The following is a 17,280-nucleotide window of genomic DNA, read 5'->3' as shown; positions in this document are numbered from 1 at the left end:
CCTTACTTCCTAGCATCCCCAAAGCAGGGTCCCGACAACGTGGGATGAGAAGGACCCAGGGCAAGCGGTGAGTTGTGTGCTACCCTGGCATCGAGATGGGCCTGGCCAAAGTGCCTAATGCTTAACTATAAGTTAAGAGCTTGATCATGGACAAATGTTGTCATGATCCAAACAGTGATAACCAGATTTGGACCCTGCTAGGGTGAGGAATGATTAATCTGGTCTGAGTGCTGTGGTCTGAGCCTGTGGCAAGATGTTGCCAGGAGAGCTGCCTTGCACACCTCAATGTATCTCTTGCTATGTCCATGCAAAAATAACTAGTATTAACATGTTAATGAGTGTTTGGAATGGGGAGAGGAGAAAAAACCCTTAAGAGTTATTTTGTCTACTGTCAGTCAGGAAGGGCTTTAAAACGCCCCTAGGTTATGTTCTCTTTAAACCTGACAGCCCTCAGGAAGGGCTTTGTTATGTTGATTTTGTTACCTGGCTGGGTGTAACCTAGGGGCAAGGGCGAGAGAGGAAAAAGAGAGAGAGAAGCCAGAAAGAAGCGGCTGTAGATCCAGAGAGAGGCCGGAGCTGGGAGTGTGGGAGATGAGAAAGATGGAAGATTGAATAAACGGTAACTAATCAGCAACTAGCTTGGTCCTCGTTCTTCCTTCGCCTGTCCTTGACCACCGGCCGTCCCAATCCAGCCCATACACTGCGGTTCCAGGGCACCGAATGCGGGCGGTGAGACAGAGCCGCCTAGAGAGCCCGCGAGTGCACTCGCCCCTTGAGCATTAGTTTTTTACAGCTCTACCCTCAGGGATCACTCCTGGAGGAGCCGGAGAGGGGCTCTATGCGGTGCAGAGATAGAACTGAGTCAGTTATACCCAAGGTCTTCTGAGCTGTGCTATCTCTCCAGCTCAACACTATTTGCTTAACTTGTATCTATAATAGGGTTGTTCTTTTTGGGTCACACTCTGCAGTGTTGCTCGGGGGTTACCTCTGATTCTGCACTCAGGAATTACTTCTGGTGTTGCTCAGGGGACCCTATCAGATGCTGGGGATCGAACCCGGGTTGGTTGCTTGGAAGGCAAACACCCTCCTGGCTTTACTCTTGTTCTGGCCCCTATAATAATAATCTCTCTTACTGATTTTGTTCCCTTCCGAACTGCTCAGGTCGCCCCAGGCGATGCTCAGGGGGCCATGCAGAGTTGAACAAGGAACTTGAGTCTCCTATATACAAAGCTTGCGCTCAGTGCCTTGAGCTCTCTTTTCCGTTTTTGTTTGATTGAGTACTGAGGGAACCCTATGGGGTTCAGGGGATAGAATCCGGGTCGACCGCATGCAAGGCAAGCGCCCTTCCCGCTGTACTATCGTTCTGCTCCGCTCCTGCTAATGTTAATAACAGTGAATGAACCTATTGAATGAATGAATGAATGAATGAATGAAAGATAAGTAGATCATGTTGGCTTGATGCTCTTCCATAACTCCTTAGCTTCTCTTGGAATTTGTTCCTTATCTACAACACGCCATCATACGATCTCTCCTTCCCTCGGGATTGATGAGATGAAGCCAAACCCTTATCATTTTGTGACCTGTCACATCGTTCACTTTCCTGTAGTTCATAGTTTCATTTATTAATAAGTTTCGTCGGCAGGGGGCGCTGTTAAGCGCTGCCCTAACCTTGTGCCACGGCGGGGCGGGACCAGGACAGAGGGCGGGGCCAGAAAATAGGCGGACCCTATTCAACGGCATGGGCGGAGCCATGTCGCGGCTGGGGCGGGGCCATCCGCTGCTGCGCCGCGGGGCCTGTGGGGCCCAGGACGTCCCCGTCGCCTCCAGCCCCGCCTCCCTAGGCGGGACGCGCACGGTGATTGGCTAATGAGGACAGGACGCGCTTGCTATTGGACCGTGACACTGTCGGCTCTGCGGGCGGTGTCCGGACGCAGGTGCGGGACAGAGCCGAGCTAGCGGAGCTGACCGGACCGGCCGGGCCGGGACCAGGGCCCGGGTGCGCAGTAGGACCTGTGCAGCCGCCCGGCCCGGCCGCGGATCAGGTAGGCACGGGCCGACGGGAGAGGGGAGGGCGAAGCTGGGGGCGATTGGGGGGGCCGGTGCTGAGGTTGGGCCCGAGCGGGACCTCCTGGCCGGGACTCTGGGCCTCAGCCTTGGCAGACTGGAAGAGATCGAGGGCGGCGGGAGGGCCCGGGGCCCGGGACCTGGAGCACAGCAACTGGCAACTACCCGTGCGAGCCTCAATTTCCCCATTTGTGAAACCAGGTCACCGCTAGGCCAGAGGAAGGAGGCCGTGGGGAGGCATGAGAAGGGGCCAAGCCTCGATGTCAGGTGCAAGGGGTTCATGTCCTCCCTAACCTGGGTCTCGCGGGCCCCTGCCTGCATCTTAATAATTTTCATTATTCACTCTATACCAAGGCTCCCTTAGCAGAGTACCTGGATGCTTCAAACAGGGCAGCAAGAGTTGGTAGCCTTAGCCCCTCAGGGCCTCCAGGAACCAGAAGAAGAGGTGGACTTACCCCCAGTGTTCCCCATGGCTATAAACAGGAGGTGATAGCCAGGCTCAGAGAGGTCGAGCATTTTGTCCAAGGCCACACAGCAAACTTAAATCATCCACCTGGGACTTGAATGCAGAGCCAAGGAAGGACTGAAGGACCAACAGAAGCCTGTCTGGTGAGTGAAGAGCAATGAAGGAAACTCACAGGTTCCACATGTTGCCCAGCAAACAATGGCGGGCATTTATTAAGCACTTATGGTGTGCAGGGCACCAACTGTCTACGTTGGCTCACCAAACTTACAGAGCCTCCTCAACAGCTCTGTAATTTGATGGGGCTGATTCTAATGACAAAAGTTGGGGGCCAAAGTGATGGCGCAGTGGGGAGGGCATTTGTTTTCCCTGCGGCGGCCGACCCAGTTTCGATCCTCTGCATCCCTAGGGTTCCCTGAGCACCACCAGGAGTGATTCTTGAGTGCAGAGCTAGGAGTAAGTCTAAGCACTGCTGGGTGTGGCCCCCAAGCCCAAAATAAATAGAGAATAAAAGTCGATGGTTCAGGTCGAAGACAGAACTTAGAAGGCTGAGAGCATGCTTTGCATGGGGGGGAGAGGTCCAGGCTTGCTCCCCAAAGCATCTCCAGGTGTGGCCCCATACTCTTTCCTGCAAATTATATATATGTTTTTGGGGGGCCCACACCTGCTGTTACTTAGGGTGGACTTCTGACTCTGTACTCAGGAATTACTCCTGGAGGTGCTCAGGGTACCCTTTAGGATGCCAAAGATCAAACCTGGGTCTGATGCATGCGAAAGAAACGCTCTCCCCGCTGTACTATCACTCCGGCCCCTGCTATTTGGGTGGGGGGCACCCAAGCAGTGCTGAGGGCATCCAGAGATCGCTTGGGACAAATGAGCCATGCCACTTTGTAGCAGGACGTGGGGAGTCAGTGCAGCTTGCTTCTGGTGCTGCTGAGGACCCGTGGGGTCACACCCTGCACTACTGGAGCCGGTCATGAAGTGTCAGTGACTGAATTTGGGGCTTCGCGCCTGCAGACACGCACCCCAAATCTTGAGCTGCCTCCCTGGCTTTTATCTTCTTCATATTCACAGATCTTATTTATTTGTTTGTTGGTCTTAGAGGGTCACATCTGGGGGTCCTTAGGGCTTACTCCTGGCAGAGCTCTGGAGACCATATGGGATGCTGGGTATCAAATGTGAGTCGGCCACATTCGAGGGCCCTGGATGCTGGAGGTGGTTAGCATTAGGAGAGAGAAGCAGCTTGTTGAGGTCATCTTTTGGCACAGAGCTAACCTGGGCCAGGAAGAAGGCTTCAGAAGATCAAGTACCTGTTTTCTGTGTGGGAATCCTGGGTTTAACCTCCATCACTTTTTTAAATTTTTAATTTTTTTTTTTTTTTTTGCTTTTTGGGTCACACCTGGCGATGCACAGGGGTTACTCCTGGCTTTGCACTCAGGAATTACCCCTGGCCGTGCTCAGGGGACCATATGGGATGCTGGGATTTGAACCCGGGTCAGCCACGTGCAAGGCAAACGCCCTACCCGCTGCGCTATCTCTCCAGCCCCCAATTTTTAATTTTTTTTAACTTATTTTTATTTTTTTGGTTTTTGCGTTACACCCGGCGATGCACAGGGGTCACTCCTGGCTCATGCACTCAGGAATTACTCCTGGCGGTGCTTGGGGGAACCCTATGGGATGCTGGGAATTGAGCCTGGGTTGGCCTCACGCAAGGCAAACGCCCTACCCGCTGTGCTATTGCTCCAGCCCCCAAACCCCCATCACTTTTGTTTGTTTGCTTTTGGGCCACACCTGGTGATGCTCAGGGGTTAGTCCTGGCTCTGTGCTCAGGAATTACTCATGGCAGGAGTCAGGGAACCACATGGATTTCGGGGATCAAACCTGGGTCGGTCAGAGGCAAGGCCAGCCAGTACCATCTGCTTAGCTGCCACTCTGGCCCCATCAACCCCCCAATACTTTATGGTCCCCTAGCACTGTGCTGGTGGGAGTCCCTGAACACCGCTGCATGTGACTGAAACATTCAAAAAGAGCAAAAAAGGGAAACTAGGCAAGTGTGGAAAAAGTTAGGGTCCCCAAACTCCCTGCTAAAGCAGGCCTAGCTACAGTTGAGCTTAACCGGACGAATTGAGTCTGGGGAATTCTATCTTGGAAGTCCCTCAGCAGACATGCTCCGCCAGCTCAATCAAGTTATTGGACAGAGAGGAAGAATGAGGCCCAGAGAGGTCAAATTACTTTTCTTAGGACACACAGCCGTAGCAACAGTCTGGAGTCACGAGTCCCAAATCCACTTGCTGAACTGAGTTCAAGTCCTTGCACTGGGGGTCTGAGAAGTGGGATAAGGGGTAAAGTGCTGACCTCGCATGGGTCTCACTCTGATTTGATCCCTGGAACCCCGTATCCTTTAAGCACTGCCAGGAGTGATCCCTCCCTTCAGCACAGAGCCAGAAATAGCTCCTGAGCACCGCTGGTGTGGCCGGAGGGTGGGGAAAAGGGGAGTGGAGACATAGTGCATTGGACGATAAGGTGCTTGCCTTGCATGTAGCTGGCCTGGGTTTGATCTGCAGCACCCCCCACAGGGTCCCCTGGCTCTGCCATTTTTGAGCATCACTGTCACCGTTACTGTCAACCCCTTGCTCATCGATTTGCTCGAGTGGGCACCAGTAACGTCTCCATTGTGAGACTTGTCGTTACTGTTTTTGGCATATCAAATACACCACGGGTAGCTTGCCAGGCTCTCCCATGCGGTCGGGATACTCTCGGTAGCTTGCCAGGCTCTCCAAGAGGGACGGAGGAATCTAACCCAGGTTGGCTGCATGCAAGGCAAACACCCTACTTGCCGTGCTGTCGATCCAGCCCCCTTTTTTTTTTTTTTTTTGGCTTTTTGGGTCACACCTGCTCAGGGCTGACTCCTAGCTTTGCACTCAGGAACCATACGGGATTCGGGAAATCGAACCCAGGTCGGCCGAGTGCAAGGCAAACACCCTACCCGCTGTACTATCGCTCTAGCCCCTACCAGCCCATTTTTTGATCAGAGAGCCAGGAATAAGCCCTAAGCACTGCTATGAGTGACCCAGAGACCAGAAAAAAAAAGTGGGGGGGGCAGTGAGAGATGAATATTATAAAATCATTCTTGGAAGGGCTGGAGTGATAGTGCAGCAGGGAGCGCATTTGGCTTGCATGCAGATGAGCCGGGTTCGATTCCCAGTATCCCATATGGTCCCACAAGCACTGCCAGGAGTAATTTCTGAGCTCAGAGCCAGGAGTAACCCCTGAGCAGATAGTGCAGTGGCCAGAGCGATAGTACAACGGGGAGGGTGTTAGCCTTGCCTGCAGCGCACTCAGATTTGATCTCTGGCATCTCTCATGTTCCCCCAAGCACCACTAGGAGTGATTCCTGTGTGCAGAGCCAGGAGTAACCCCTGAGTGCTGCCGGGTGTGACCCCAAAAAGGAAAAAAAAAAAGCCAATCTGAGCTCCAAAGCACCAAAGGGAAGCCAAAATGAGCTTTGGACTGACTTTTGGCCCAGAGTGGTCTTGCGGATGAACGGCCTTGGAACAGCTCTGCAGGCCGCCTGACCAGCTGGACGTGTATTTCCCAACCAGCCACCAGATAAGCCAGTATCAGCGCTGGCCTGGAGCAGTCCTGAGGAAGGCTGTGTGCCCAAGATAACATCCGGGGACTGGGGTGGGGGTCAGGGGGAACTGATCAGGATCACCAGTTCCCAGGACTGTGGCTCTGGGAAGCTTGGGGTACCCCTACCTTCACCCCCCTTCAGGAAAATGCATGCACAGCACAAGGAAATCCCTCTTTCCTGCCTCTCCAGGAATGACTTTTTTTCTTTCTTTTTTGTTTTTTGTTTTGGAGGGGCCTTGCTCAGGGCTTGCTCCTGCTCTGCACTCAGAAAATAAGTTCTGGTAGTGCTGAGGGGACCCTGTGGGGTGCCAGGGCTCGAATCTGGGTCAGCTGCATGCAAGGCAAACGCCCTCCTTTTTGCCTTTGCTGTCCTCTCGCTCTGGCATTGCCCATCATCATTTTTTTTTTTGCTTTTTGGGTCACACCTGGCGATGCACAGGGGCTGCTCCTGGCTCTGCACTCAGGAATTACTCCTGGCGGTGCTTAGGGGACCATATGGGATGCTGGGAATCGAACCCAGGTCAGCCGCATGCAAGGTAAATGCCATTCCCACTGTCCCATCATCTTTTTTTACCCCTTGTTCTTCTATTTATTTATTTGTTTATTTATTTATTTATTTTTGCTTTTTGGGTCACACCCAGCGATGCACAGGGGTCATTCCTGGCTCATGCACTCAGGAATTACCCCTGGCGGTGCTCAGGGGACCCTATGGGATGCTGGGATTCGAACCTGGGTCGGCCGCGTGCAAGGCAAACGCCCTACCCGCTGAGCTATCACTCCAGCCCCCATATTTGTTTATATATTTTTTTTAGCCTTTGGGCCATACACTCAGGGATCATTCCTGACAGTGCTCAGGAGCCCCTCTGGGAGGCTGCGGATCAAATTGGGGTTGGGTACGTGCAGGGCCAGCGCCTTCCTGGCCGGTCTAATCTTTCTGGCTCCTTTTCTGCTTGTTTAGCATTGCTGAGCTGGGGCTCTAACCCAGGACCTCGTGCATACAAGGCGAGTGGCCTGCAGCTGAGCCACGTCCCAGCTTTGATAGACTTCAGTCCTCAGCCATCACCCCCAAACCCCATGGGACTGATGGGGTGGGGTAGGGGTGGGGGACCAGCCACTGCTCAAGCAGCTGGAGCTGGAGCCCCTTGGGGGGTGTCAGGGCTCGCTAACCCAGTCTTGCTTGCCTCTCCCAGGCTCCTGGGACCATGGGTCTGGGGCCCTAGGAAGCAGGGTCCCCCCGAGGCCATGACGACGGGCGACTGCTGCCATCTCCCGGGGTCCCTGTGTGACTGCTCCGGCAGCCCCGCCTTCTCCAAGGTTCTGGAGGCCCCGGGGCTCGGCCCCCCACAGTACGTGACGCAGGTGACCTCACGGGACGGCCGGCTCCTCTCCACCGTCATCCGGGCCTTGGACACGCCCAGGTGAGTGGTGGCCTCGTGCGTAGGGGGTGGGGGGGTCTTGCCTTTGTCGCCACTCTCCCCCCCCCGCCCCCCCCCCACCCAGCCGCTTTCCCCAGGGGAAATAATTTGGTCAGGGTGCAGAAGTGAAACCTGGTTTCATCTCCGGCCCCGTGTAGGATTCCCTGATCGCCGCTAGGGGGCCACTCATGAGCACAGAGCCCCAAGCGGGCCCTGAGCACTGGCAGTAGCTTGGGGCCCCAAAGCAAGATATGGAAGCCCCGAAATGACAGCAGGCCCCTGGCTGGGTGAGCTCAGCATCTCCTGCAGCCCCTCAGAGACCCAGGCCTGGTGTGGGTAGAAGCCCCCCCCCACTTCTACTTCGGGCCTCCTTGAGCTCTGCTGGTGGCTTCTCCATTATGCCCCTCACCCCCTGACGATTATTATTATTATTATTATTAATATTTTCTGGGCTGGAGCGATAGCACAGTGGGTAGGGTGTTTACCTTGCACGCAGCTGACACGGGTTCGATTCCTCCGCCCCTCTCAGAGAGTATCTCGCCCGCACGGCAGAGCCTGGCAAGTTCCCCGTGGCATATTTGATATGCCAAAAACAATAACAAGTCTCACAATGGAGACGTTACTGGTGCCCGCTCGAACAAATTGATGAGCAACAGGATGACAGTGATACAGTGATACAGCAATCATTATTTTCCACACGTGTCTGAACTCAGGACTTATTCCTGGCTCTGAGTGGAGGGATCATGCCTGGAAGGGCTTGGGGGACTCTGGGGTGTCACGGATCAAACTTGAATTGGCCTCCTGCATGGCAAGCAGGCACGCTACCCTCTGTGCTATCTCTCCAACTCCTCCCTTTTATTAAAAAAAAAAACAAAACACACACATCGGGCAGTGCTTAGGGCTCACTCCAGAGTCCTAAGGGCTCAGGGCTTCATTCTGGCAGCTTTGGGGAACCCTTTGCAGTGCTGGGGATTGAACCCAGGTTTGTTTCACGTAAGGCAAAAGCCCTACCCATTGTACTATCTCTTCAGCCCCTGGGTTTGTTTGCTTTTGGCTTGGGGGCTCTATCCAGTGGAACTCAGGGCTCACTCCTGGTAGGCTTAGGGACTATATGGGGTGCTAGGAGTCAAGCCCAGGTCAGCTGCATGCAAGGCAATAGGGCTGAGCTTTGAGCCCAGGCCCTCAGCTCTGCCCAGCACACACTGTACTGTAGAGCTGCCCTGCAGCCTCCGGAACTCAGGAACTCCCCTTCTCCTGGTCAACTCTGGGCCAGCCTCTCCGTGATCTGTGATTATCTGATTATCTCCTCCACCCCTGCTCTTCCCATCCTATTTCTTTCCTTCCCCTCTCTGTCTCTTTTTCTCTCTCTGTATACACACACGCACGCACACGCACACACACACATATTATTGTTGTTGTTATTTTCCACCTAAAATTTTAATGCCAGAAGCCCAATTATCACAGCAGCTGTGCAAGGCAGGGTAACGTAGGAGCCCCTGTCTGTTTTTTTTGTTTGTTTGTTTGTCTGTTTTTTTTTTTTTTTTTTTCTTTTTGGGTCTCACCCGGCGATGCACAGGGGTTACTCCTGGCTTTGCACTCAGGAGTTACTCCTGGCAGTTCTCAGGGGACCATATGGGATGCTGGGGATCAAACCCGGGTCGGCCGCATGCAAGGCAAATGCCCTACCCGCTGTGCTATCGCTCCAGCCCTGTTTTTTTTTTTTGTAGGGGGGAACTCCTGGCTCTGTGCTCAGGGATCACTCTTGGGAGGACTCAGGGGATCAGATGGGGTGCTGGGATCGGAAGCATGCAATGCCAGCACCTTAACTGCTGTTCCATCTCTCCCGCCCTAGTTTTTTTGTTTTTGTTCTTGGGGGGAGGGGTTCCTGTCTGAAACGTTGGGTTCAGCCCCCACCACTGCCATCTAACTGCTGTGTAGCACTGCACTGTAGCACTGTCATCCCGTTGCTCATCGATTTGCTTGAGCCGGCAGCAGTAACGTCTCCATTGTGAAACTTGTTACTGTTTTTGGCATATCAAATATGCCACGGGTAGCTTGCCAGGCTCTGCTGTGTGAGCAGGATACTCTTGGTAGCTTGCCAGGCTCTCTGAGAGGGACGGAGCAATTGAACCTGTGTCGGCCGTGTGCAAGGCAAATACCCTATCCGCTGTGCTATCACTCCAGTCCCCACTGCTGTGTAGGTTTGTGTAAACAGGTCTCCCCTCGTCTGCCTTAGTTTCCTCATGTGTAAACATCAGCAAGGGCAGACACCATCTCCTCCTCTTCTTCTTCCTCCTCCTTCTCTGCTTCCTTCTCCCAGGGTTCCCATGCTGGGGCTTGGTGAGGCTGGAGTGTTAGTGCAGGGGGAAGGGTGTTTGCCTTAAACACAGCCGATTCAGGTTCGATCCCCAGCATCCCCCATGGTTCTGTGTGTCTGTCAGGAATAATTTTTTTTTTTTTTGGCTCTTTGGGTTACACCAAAAAGCCGGCAATGCACAGGGGTTACTCCTGGCTTTGCACTTAGGAATTACTCCTGCCAGTGCTCAGGGCACCATATGAGATGCTGGAATCAAACCCGGGTTGGTCGCGTGCTGTACTATCGTTCTAGCCCAGGAGTGATTCTTTTATATATATATATATATATATATATATATATATATATATATATATATATATGTATTTTATGGTCCCTGCCCCGCCCAGCGCGCCCACCCCCCAACAAATGATTCTTGAGTGCAGAGCCATTAGTAAACTCTGAGTACCATTGGGTGTAGTTTCAGAAAATCAAAACCAAACTTGACAAACTCAAGGTCGCTGCAGCCCCTGACCCTGAGTGTCGTGGTCCATAACGAGGCTCCAGAAGTCAATCAGGAAATCATTTTCCCCAAATAGGGAGCCCTATGACAAACCCAAATGCCATGTGTTTCCGAAGTGGGGAATGCATGGCTTTACAGGACACAGTAGATAATGTGTGTCCTGGAGCTGGGGTGGGGGAGTCTAAGATCTGAACAAATTAAGGGGAATCTGGAGAAAACCCATGTATGATGGCGCTGGGAGAGGGGCGCTCTTGCCCTGAAACAGTCAGGCCCTGCCCATAAACATCCAGGCCCCGCCTAGAAGCAACAGGCCCCACCCAGAAACTACAGGCCCCGCTCAGAAACTACAGGCCCCGCCCCAGCATCATTCAGGTCTGGTTCAGATACAGCCAGAAACCTCCAAGCCCTGAACAGATAAAATCAGGCCCCGCCCATTAAATATAGGCCACGCCCACAAGTGGATTCAGGCCCCGCCCCAGAAGTGTCCAGGCCCTGCTGCCATATAGCCAAGCCCCTCCCCGGAAACAGCCGTGCTGCCTGCAAGACAGAACCAGAGAGGTGACTAAACTGGCTGTTATCTGGGAGATAGCCCTCGTGCTCAGCCTGCGTGGTTCCTGCAGCGAGCTCTCAGGGCAGAAACATCTGGAGAACAGTGAACTCGTGTGCTGGGTAGGAGTCCTTGGAGGGACCTTTTTCCTCTCTAGAGGCCCCAGGAAGACCCAGCATCCCTAGTGACCCAGCTAGGCAGACACTTCCCCTCCTGCTCCTGCTTTTTGTGTCCATGTTCCCCAGCCCAATGAGGGCTTCTCGCGGTGCTGGCCTCTCCGGGACACATAAGGTTCCCCGCCAGTGCGAGAGCCTGGCCTTCAGGTGCAGCTTGACCCAGAGTCTCCAATAACGATGTCCTAAAGACTGTGCTGGGTAGGGGAGGTGGCTCAGGGGGGGCTGAAGCTGATTGTTCTACAGGCGGGTGTGGGCCATCAATCTGCAGTTTCACCGGGGCCCGCAGAAAGCGTCAGGTGCAGCCTCCAAACCAAAGCTAAAGGGAAAAAAGGGGAGGTTGGAGAGAATAAAGGGGGTGAAGGCACCTGGACTTGCATGCTACTAACTTCTTTTGGATCCCCCAGAACTGCATACGATCTGGCAAGCACTACTGCAAGGCGTCACCTCAGAGACCGGGACCAGAAATAGCCCTGAGCTGTGGGTGTGACTCCCTGCCATCAGGAAACAGAGAGCAAGCAATTGAGCGAGCGAGAGAGGAGGAGAGAGAGAGAGAGAGAGAGAGAGAGAGAGAGAGAGAGAGAGAGAGAGAGAGAGAGAGAGAGAGAGAGAGAGAGAGAGAGAGAGAGAGAGAGAGAGAGAGAGAGAGAGAGAGAGAGAGAGAGAGAGAGAGAGAGAGAGAGAGAGAGAGAGAGAGAGAGAGAGAGAGAGAGAGAGAGAGAGACGGTGAGGGAGAGAGAGAGACGGTGAGGGAGAGGAGAGAGAGAGAGAGGTTTTGAATTAGGGAAAGGACTTGAGGGTGGAAGCGCCTTGTTTCATCTGCATGAGTCGGGGAAGGCTTCCTGGAAGCAAGGGCATTTGGAGCTGGGCGTTGGAGGAGGACTAGTCAGTTTTTGACCCGCGGCTGCAGCACATACCACCTCGTAGAACTGATGATGCGGATAATCCAATGGTGTGCTCCCCTGTCCTGTCTCTGCCCAGCGATGGCCCCTTCTGCCGCATTTGCCATGAGGGAGCAAACGGGGAGAGCCTGCTGTCTCCTTGTGGCTGCACGGGGACCCTGGGTGCAGTGCACAAGAGCTGCCTGGAGCGGTGGCTCTCGTCATCCAACACCAGCTACTGTGAGCTGTGCCACACGGAGTTTGCAGTAGAGAAGCGGCCGCAGCCCCTCACAGAGGTACACAGGCTCCCCGAGTGTAGAGCGGGTGGAGTACCCTGGAAACTTGTGGTCTGTGGGTGGGTACATTGGTTTCTTATTTTTGGTTTTGTTTTGTTTGTGTTTTTTTTTTTTTTTTGGTTTTTCTTTTGGTCACACCAGGCGATGCACAGAGGTTACTCCTGGTTCATGCACTTAGGAATTTCTCCTGGCGGTGCTCAGGGACCATATGGGATGCTGGGAGTCAAACCCAGGTTGGCTGCGTGCAAGGCAAACACCCTACCCGCTGTGCTATTGCTCCAGCACCTTGTTTGTGTTTTTTTTTTTTCTTTTTGGGTCACACTTGGCGATGCACAGGGGTTTCTCCTGGCTCTGCACTCAGGAATTACTCCTGGCGGTGCTTGGAGGACCCTATGGGATGCTGGGAGTCGAACCCGGGTTGGCCGTGTGCAAGGCAAATGCCCTACACACTGTGCTATTGCTCCAGCCCCTTCTTGGTGTTTTTGAGAAGACTCTGCGATGCTCAGGGGTTACCCCTGGCTCTTTGCTCAGGAACTAGGGAATCAAACCTGGTTCGGCCACAAGCAAGGCAAATGCCCTCTGTTTTTTAATTTTTTTTGCTTTTTGGGTCCTTTTTGGCCACAAGCAAGGCAAATGCCCTACCTGCTGTGCTATGGCACCATCCTTGGCAAATGCCCTCTGTGCTGTACCATCTACTCTGGCCCCAACTTACTTCCTTTTTTTGCGGGGGGGCACACCCAGCAGTGCTCAGGACTTACTCCTGGCTCTGTGCTCAGGAATCACTCTTAGCAGAGCCAGGAGTAGCCTCTGAGGACTGCCAGGTGTGCCCCCCAACAAATAATTTTTTGTGTTTTGGGTCATACCTGGTGATGCTCAGGGTTTACTCCTGGCTCTGCACTCAGGAATCACTTGTGGCAGGCTTGGGGGACCCTGTGGGATGTCGGGGATGGGGATCAAACCCCATAGGTTGGCCGCATGCAAGGCCACTGCCCTCCCCACTGTCCTGTCTCTCCAGCCTGACTGTCCCTTTTTTTTTTTTTTTTTGCTTTTTGGGTCACACCCGGTGATGCACAGGGGTCACTCCTGGCTCATGCACTCAGGAATCACCCCTGGCGGTGCTCAGGGGACCATATGGGATGCTGGGATTCGAACCCGGGTCGGCTGCGTGCAAGGCAAACGCCCTACCCGCTGTGCTATTGCTCCAGCCCCCTGACTGTCCCTTTTGTATGTCCTCCCTCTCCCTGCAGTGGCTGAAGGACCCGGGGCCCCGCACGGAGAAGCGGACGCTCTGCTGTGATATGGTCTGCTTCCTGTTCATCACGCCGCTCGCCGCCATCTCAGGCTGGCTGTGCCTGCGGGGGGCCCAGGATCACCTTCGTCTGCACAGCCGGCTGGAGGCCGTGGGACTTATCGCCCTTACCATCGCCCTCTTCACCATCTATGTCCTCTGGACGCTGGTGAGTGGCCCCCGGCTCCCCGGAGCCAAGAGCTGTCCATGTGCAGCCTTTGTGTGCCTTTGTTTGCAGCCTGGCTGACTTGGAAGTGGCACTGGGGAGGTGGTGCCCCTGCCTCTGTGGGTGCAGGGAGGCATGCCCAGCCCGGTCTAGGTTTAGGATTGGCCCAGGTGCAAATCTTGGGTACGGGGCTCCTGGTCCCCAGTTTCCCTCACTGCAGTGCCCCTCCTTCATCTGGCTGGGGTGGGGAGGGACCATAAACTTTCTTTCTTCATTTTTTAAATTTTTTTGCCACACCCAGTGGTACTCAAAACTGACTCCTGGCTTTATGCTCAGGGATCACTCCTGGTGGGCTCGAGCCCCAAAAGGAGTGGCAGGGATCAAACCCAGGTCAGCCACATGCAAGGCAAAAGCCCTACCCACTGTACTGTCGCTGGAGTCTCACTTCATTCCTTCCTTCCTTTTCTTTCTTTCCTTTTTTTTTTTTCTTTTTGGGTCACACCCAGCGATGCTCAGGGGTTACTCCTGGCTCTGTACTTCTGTACTCAGGAATCACTCCTGGCTGTAGTTGAAGGACCATATGGGATGCCAAGGGATTGAACCCGGGTCAGCTGAGTGCAAGGCCCTAACCGCTGTGAGGAGTGCTCCAGCACCTCCTTCCTTCTTTGTTTCTTTCCTTTCTTTCTTTCTCTCTTGGACAAATCCTGCAGTGTTCCGGGCTTACATTCAGAAATTACTCCTGGCGGTGCTTGGGAGACCCTATGGGATGCCGGGAATCAAACCCTGTTTGATTGTGTGTAAGACAAATGCCCTCTCCACTGTTCTATCATTCCAACTCCCTTTTTTTTTTTTTTTTTTTTGGAGGTTGAGGCCACACCCAGCCATGCTCAGGCATCCCTTCAAGGGTCCTCAGGGACTGTATGGGGTGCTGGAGATCAACCCTGGGTCAGTTTTGTGCAGGGCTAAGTATTCCCTCTGCACTATCGCTCCAGCCCCAGGAGTTCAAATGTTCTTTTGGTTTTTTTTTTTGTTTTTGTGTCACACTTAACAGTGCTCAGGGCTTACTCCTGGCTCTGTGCTCAGGGACCACTCCTGGCGGGCTCAGGAAACCTGTAACGGGGTGCCAGGAACTTTATCTGTGTAGGACTATAAACTTTCTCGAGGAGAGAGCTGGAGAATGAGAGAGAGGAAGATGCAACTCGGGGAAGCAGTGCCAGAGAGAGTGTCCAGGGGCTTGGGCTTCAGGCCCACATCCATTCTACCGGAGCGCCATGGGACACAGTGTGGGGCCAGGCCCCATCAGGGGTGATCCCTGAGCACAGAGCCAGGAGAATGAGTAAGCCCTGAACATTGTTGGGTGTGGCCTCAAAACCAAAACTTAAAAAATGCTAGTGCCAGAGAGCTGGGGCTGGAGCTATAGTACAGTGGGTAGGGCATTTGCCTTGCATGCAACCGACCCGGGTTTGATTCCCAGCATCCCATAGGGTCCCCTGAGCACTGCCAGGAGTAATTCCTGAGTACAGAGCCAGGAGTAACCCCTGTGCATCGCCAGGTGTGACCCCTCCCCCTCAAAAAAAAGCAAAAAAAATAAATCAACAAAAAGCAGAGAACTCAGGGCGCAGAGTGCTGGCCTTCTGCATGGCTGATACGGGTTTGATCCCCGGCACCACCTGGAGTTCCCAGGAGTGATTGATCTCTGAGTGCCCAGCCAGGAATAAGCCCTGAGCACCATTGGATATGGCCCCACCACCATAAAAGAAAGAAATGAAACTTTTTTTTTTCAGAGGCCAGAGCCATCATACAGTCGCTTCCATTCCCCAAGATCAGAGCCCAGAGTAAGCCCTGAGCACCGCTGGGTGTGGCTCAAAATCCCCCACCCCAGCCCCCAAAAATGGAAAAAAAATTTTTTTTTTAGACCTGGAACCATAGCTCCCTGCTGGTGACCTTTTTCCCTTTGGTGTGGGGATGGGGGAGGAGGCCTTGAATCCCCGAGTGGGGGGGTGCGGGGGCGGGGCCCCCATGGACAGTGAATTGGAACACGTACCCACTTGGTTTGGACACACAGCTGGGTCCAAGGCCGGTTGTGACTGGGTGGTGCGGGAGGGGTGCACTGCAGTGGGGGCGTCTTGGGGGATCCCCCTCTGCTAGCCTGCCCTCTGACTCCCTCGTCCCTTACCCCCAGGTGTCCTTCCGCTACCATTGCCAGCTGTACTCGGAGTGGAGAAGAACCCACCAGAAGGTGCGCCTCAAAGTGCGGGACGCAGCGGGCGCCGAGGGCACCCCGCTCTCCCCGCTGGCCGCAGGACTCCTGAAGAAGGTGGCCGAGGAGACGCCAGTGTGAGGGGGCCACAGCGCGGCGTCGGGGGGTGTCACCCCGAGCTTGCACTTCTTCCCGGAGGTGCCCCGTGGAGGCCTCTGCAACCGGGGATGCAGAGGACTTGTCCAGGAGGACCGAGGGGCAGGTGGGATCGTGAGTGAGCTCAACGCAGACCTGGGCACCACAGCCATCCGATCTCCAGCTCCCTCCCGGTCTGCCCTTTTCCCTCTGGGCTGGCCGGGGAGGGGGCTCTCCCCAAGAGGCTGAGCCTCAAGGACCCAGCCCCCCCCCATACCTGCAACCCGGGCAGGGCCCGGTGTTGGCTGCAAGTTGCTCGCTGCGCTTCCGCTGCACCCGGCAGGCCCGCTTGTCTTGGCACCATCCACTTTATCCACATGCACCGCGTCTTACAGACCCAGGCCCCGCAGGAAGTGGAGACACCGAGGCAGACCTGGTGGGGGTCCCTCCCCGGCGGCGGGGGACCCAGGACCTGAGTGGTGGAGTCACGGACTCCACACACGGGCACCCGATTTCCACGACTTGTGATGCATCCCGAGGGGAAAGGCAGCATCTGGGGTTCTCAGTGAAAGGCAGGGTGGGTGCATAATAAACCATTTTTTTTTTCTAAAAAAAAAATCTAGAAGAACCGTTTTTACTGACTTTATATTTTTCCTTTGGCCACATCCAGCACTGATCAAGGCTGTGTGCTCAGGAATTGGAGGTGCTGGGGGCACCCTAATCGCTGAACTCTCTCTAGCTCCGTTTCTACTTTGCCCCGACTGTATGGCAGAAGAGCCATTTTAATGGAGCTCCCTCTTTTTTTTTTTTTATGGGTGGGGGGGAGTTTGGATTACACCTGGCCGTGATCAGGGCTTAACCGTGGCTCTGTGCTGAAGGGAACAACCTGGGGTGAGGCTCCGGGAGATACTATGGGGTGCCGGGGCTCGAACCTGTCGGCGGCGTGCAAGGCCAGCGCTCTGCCCGCTGTTCGATCTCTCCAACTCCCAAGAGCCGTATATACGGTGAAGAACACATGTAAGAGAGGTGGCACTTGGCACAGTCGATCCTGATACTGGCGCTAATTCTTTTCTGTTCAACCTTTCAGGGGCCCCTAGTCCAAACTTTCTCTGCCCCAACTCTGATTACAGGATAACTTGATCCCGGTGGGTGGAGTGGGTGGAGGAGTTAGGCACGGATCAGCCTGTGGTTTATCCAGCTCCT

The 17,280-nt window shown here is 54.3% G+C and overlaps 1 protein-coding gene across 2 annotated transcripts; it reads left to right on the top strand.

Moving 5' to 3' along the window:
- The first annotated feature begins 1,886 nt into the window (after window positions 1–1,886).
- On the top strand, window positions 1,887–16,869 carry MARCHF2 (membrane associated ring-CH-type finger 2). Of its 2 annotated transcripts, none has more exons than XM_055125096.1 (6): window positions 1,887–2,042; window positions 2,548–2,673; window positions 7,351–7,578; window positions 12,093–12,288; window positions 13,536–13,745; window positions 15,925–16,869. In XM_055125096.1, exons 3-6 carry the CDS (start codon window positions 7,403–7,405, stop codon window positions 16,081–16,083), a joined length of 741 nt encoding a protein of 246 aa, XP_054981071.1. In that variant the 5' UTR covers window positions 1,887–2,042; window positions 2,548–2,673; window positions 7,351–7,402; the 3' UTR covers window positions 16,084–16,869. The 2 variants fall into 2 exon arrangements, with proteins under 2 accessions (XP_054981071.1, XP_054981070.1); XM_055125095.1 differs by having other exon boundaries at window positions 2,419–2,673.
- Window positions 16,870–17,280: the final 411 nt, after the last annotated feature.

This window comes from Sorex araneus, chromosome 2 (assembly GCF_027595985.1).
Source record: "Sorex araneus isolate mSorAra2 chromosome 2, mSorAra2.pri, whole genome shotgun sequence".
Lineage (NCBI taxonomy): Eukaryota > Metazoa > Chordata > Mammalia > Eulipotyphla > Soricidae > Sorex > Sorex araneus.
Note: the sequence above shows the minus strand (reverse complement) of the source record. Positions and strands in the feature narration are given on the sequence as shown.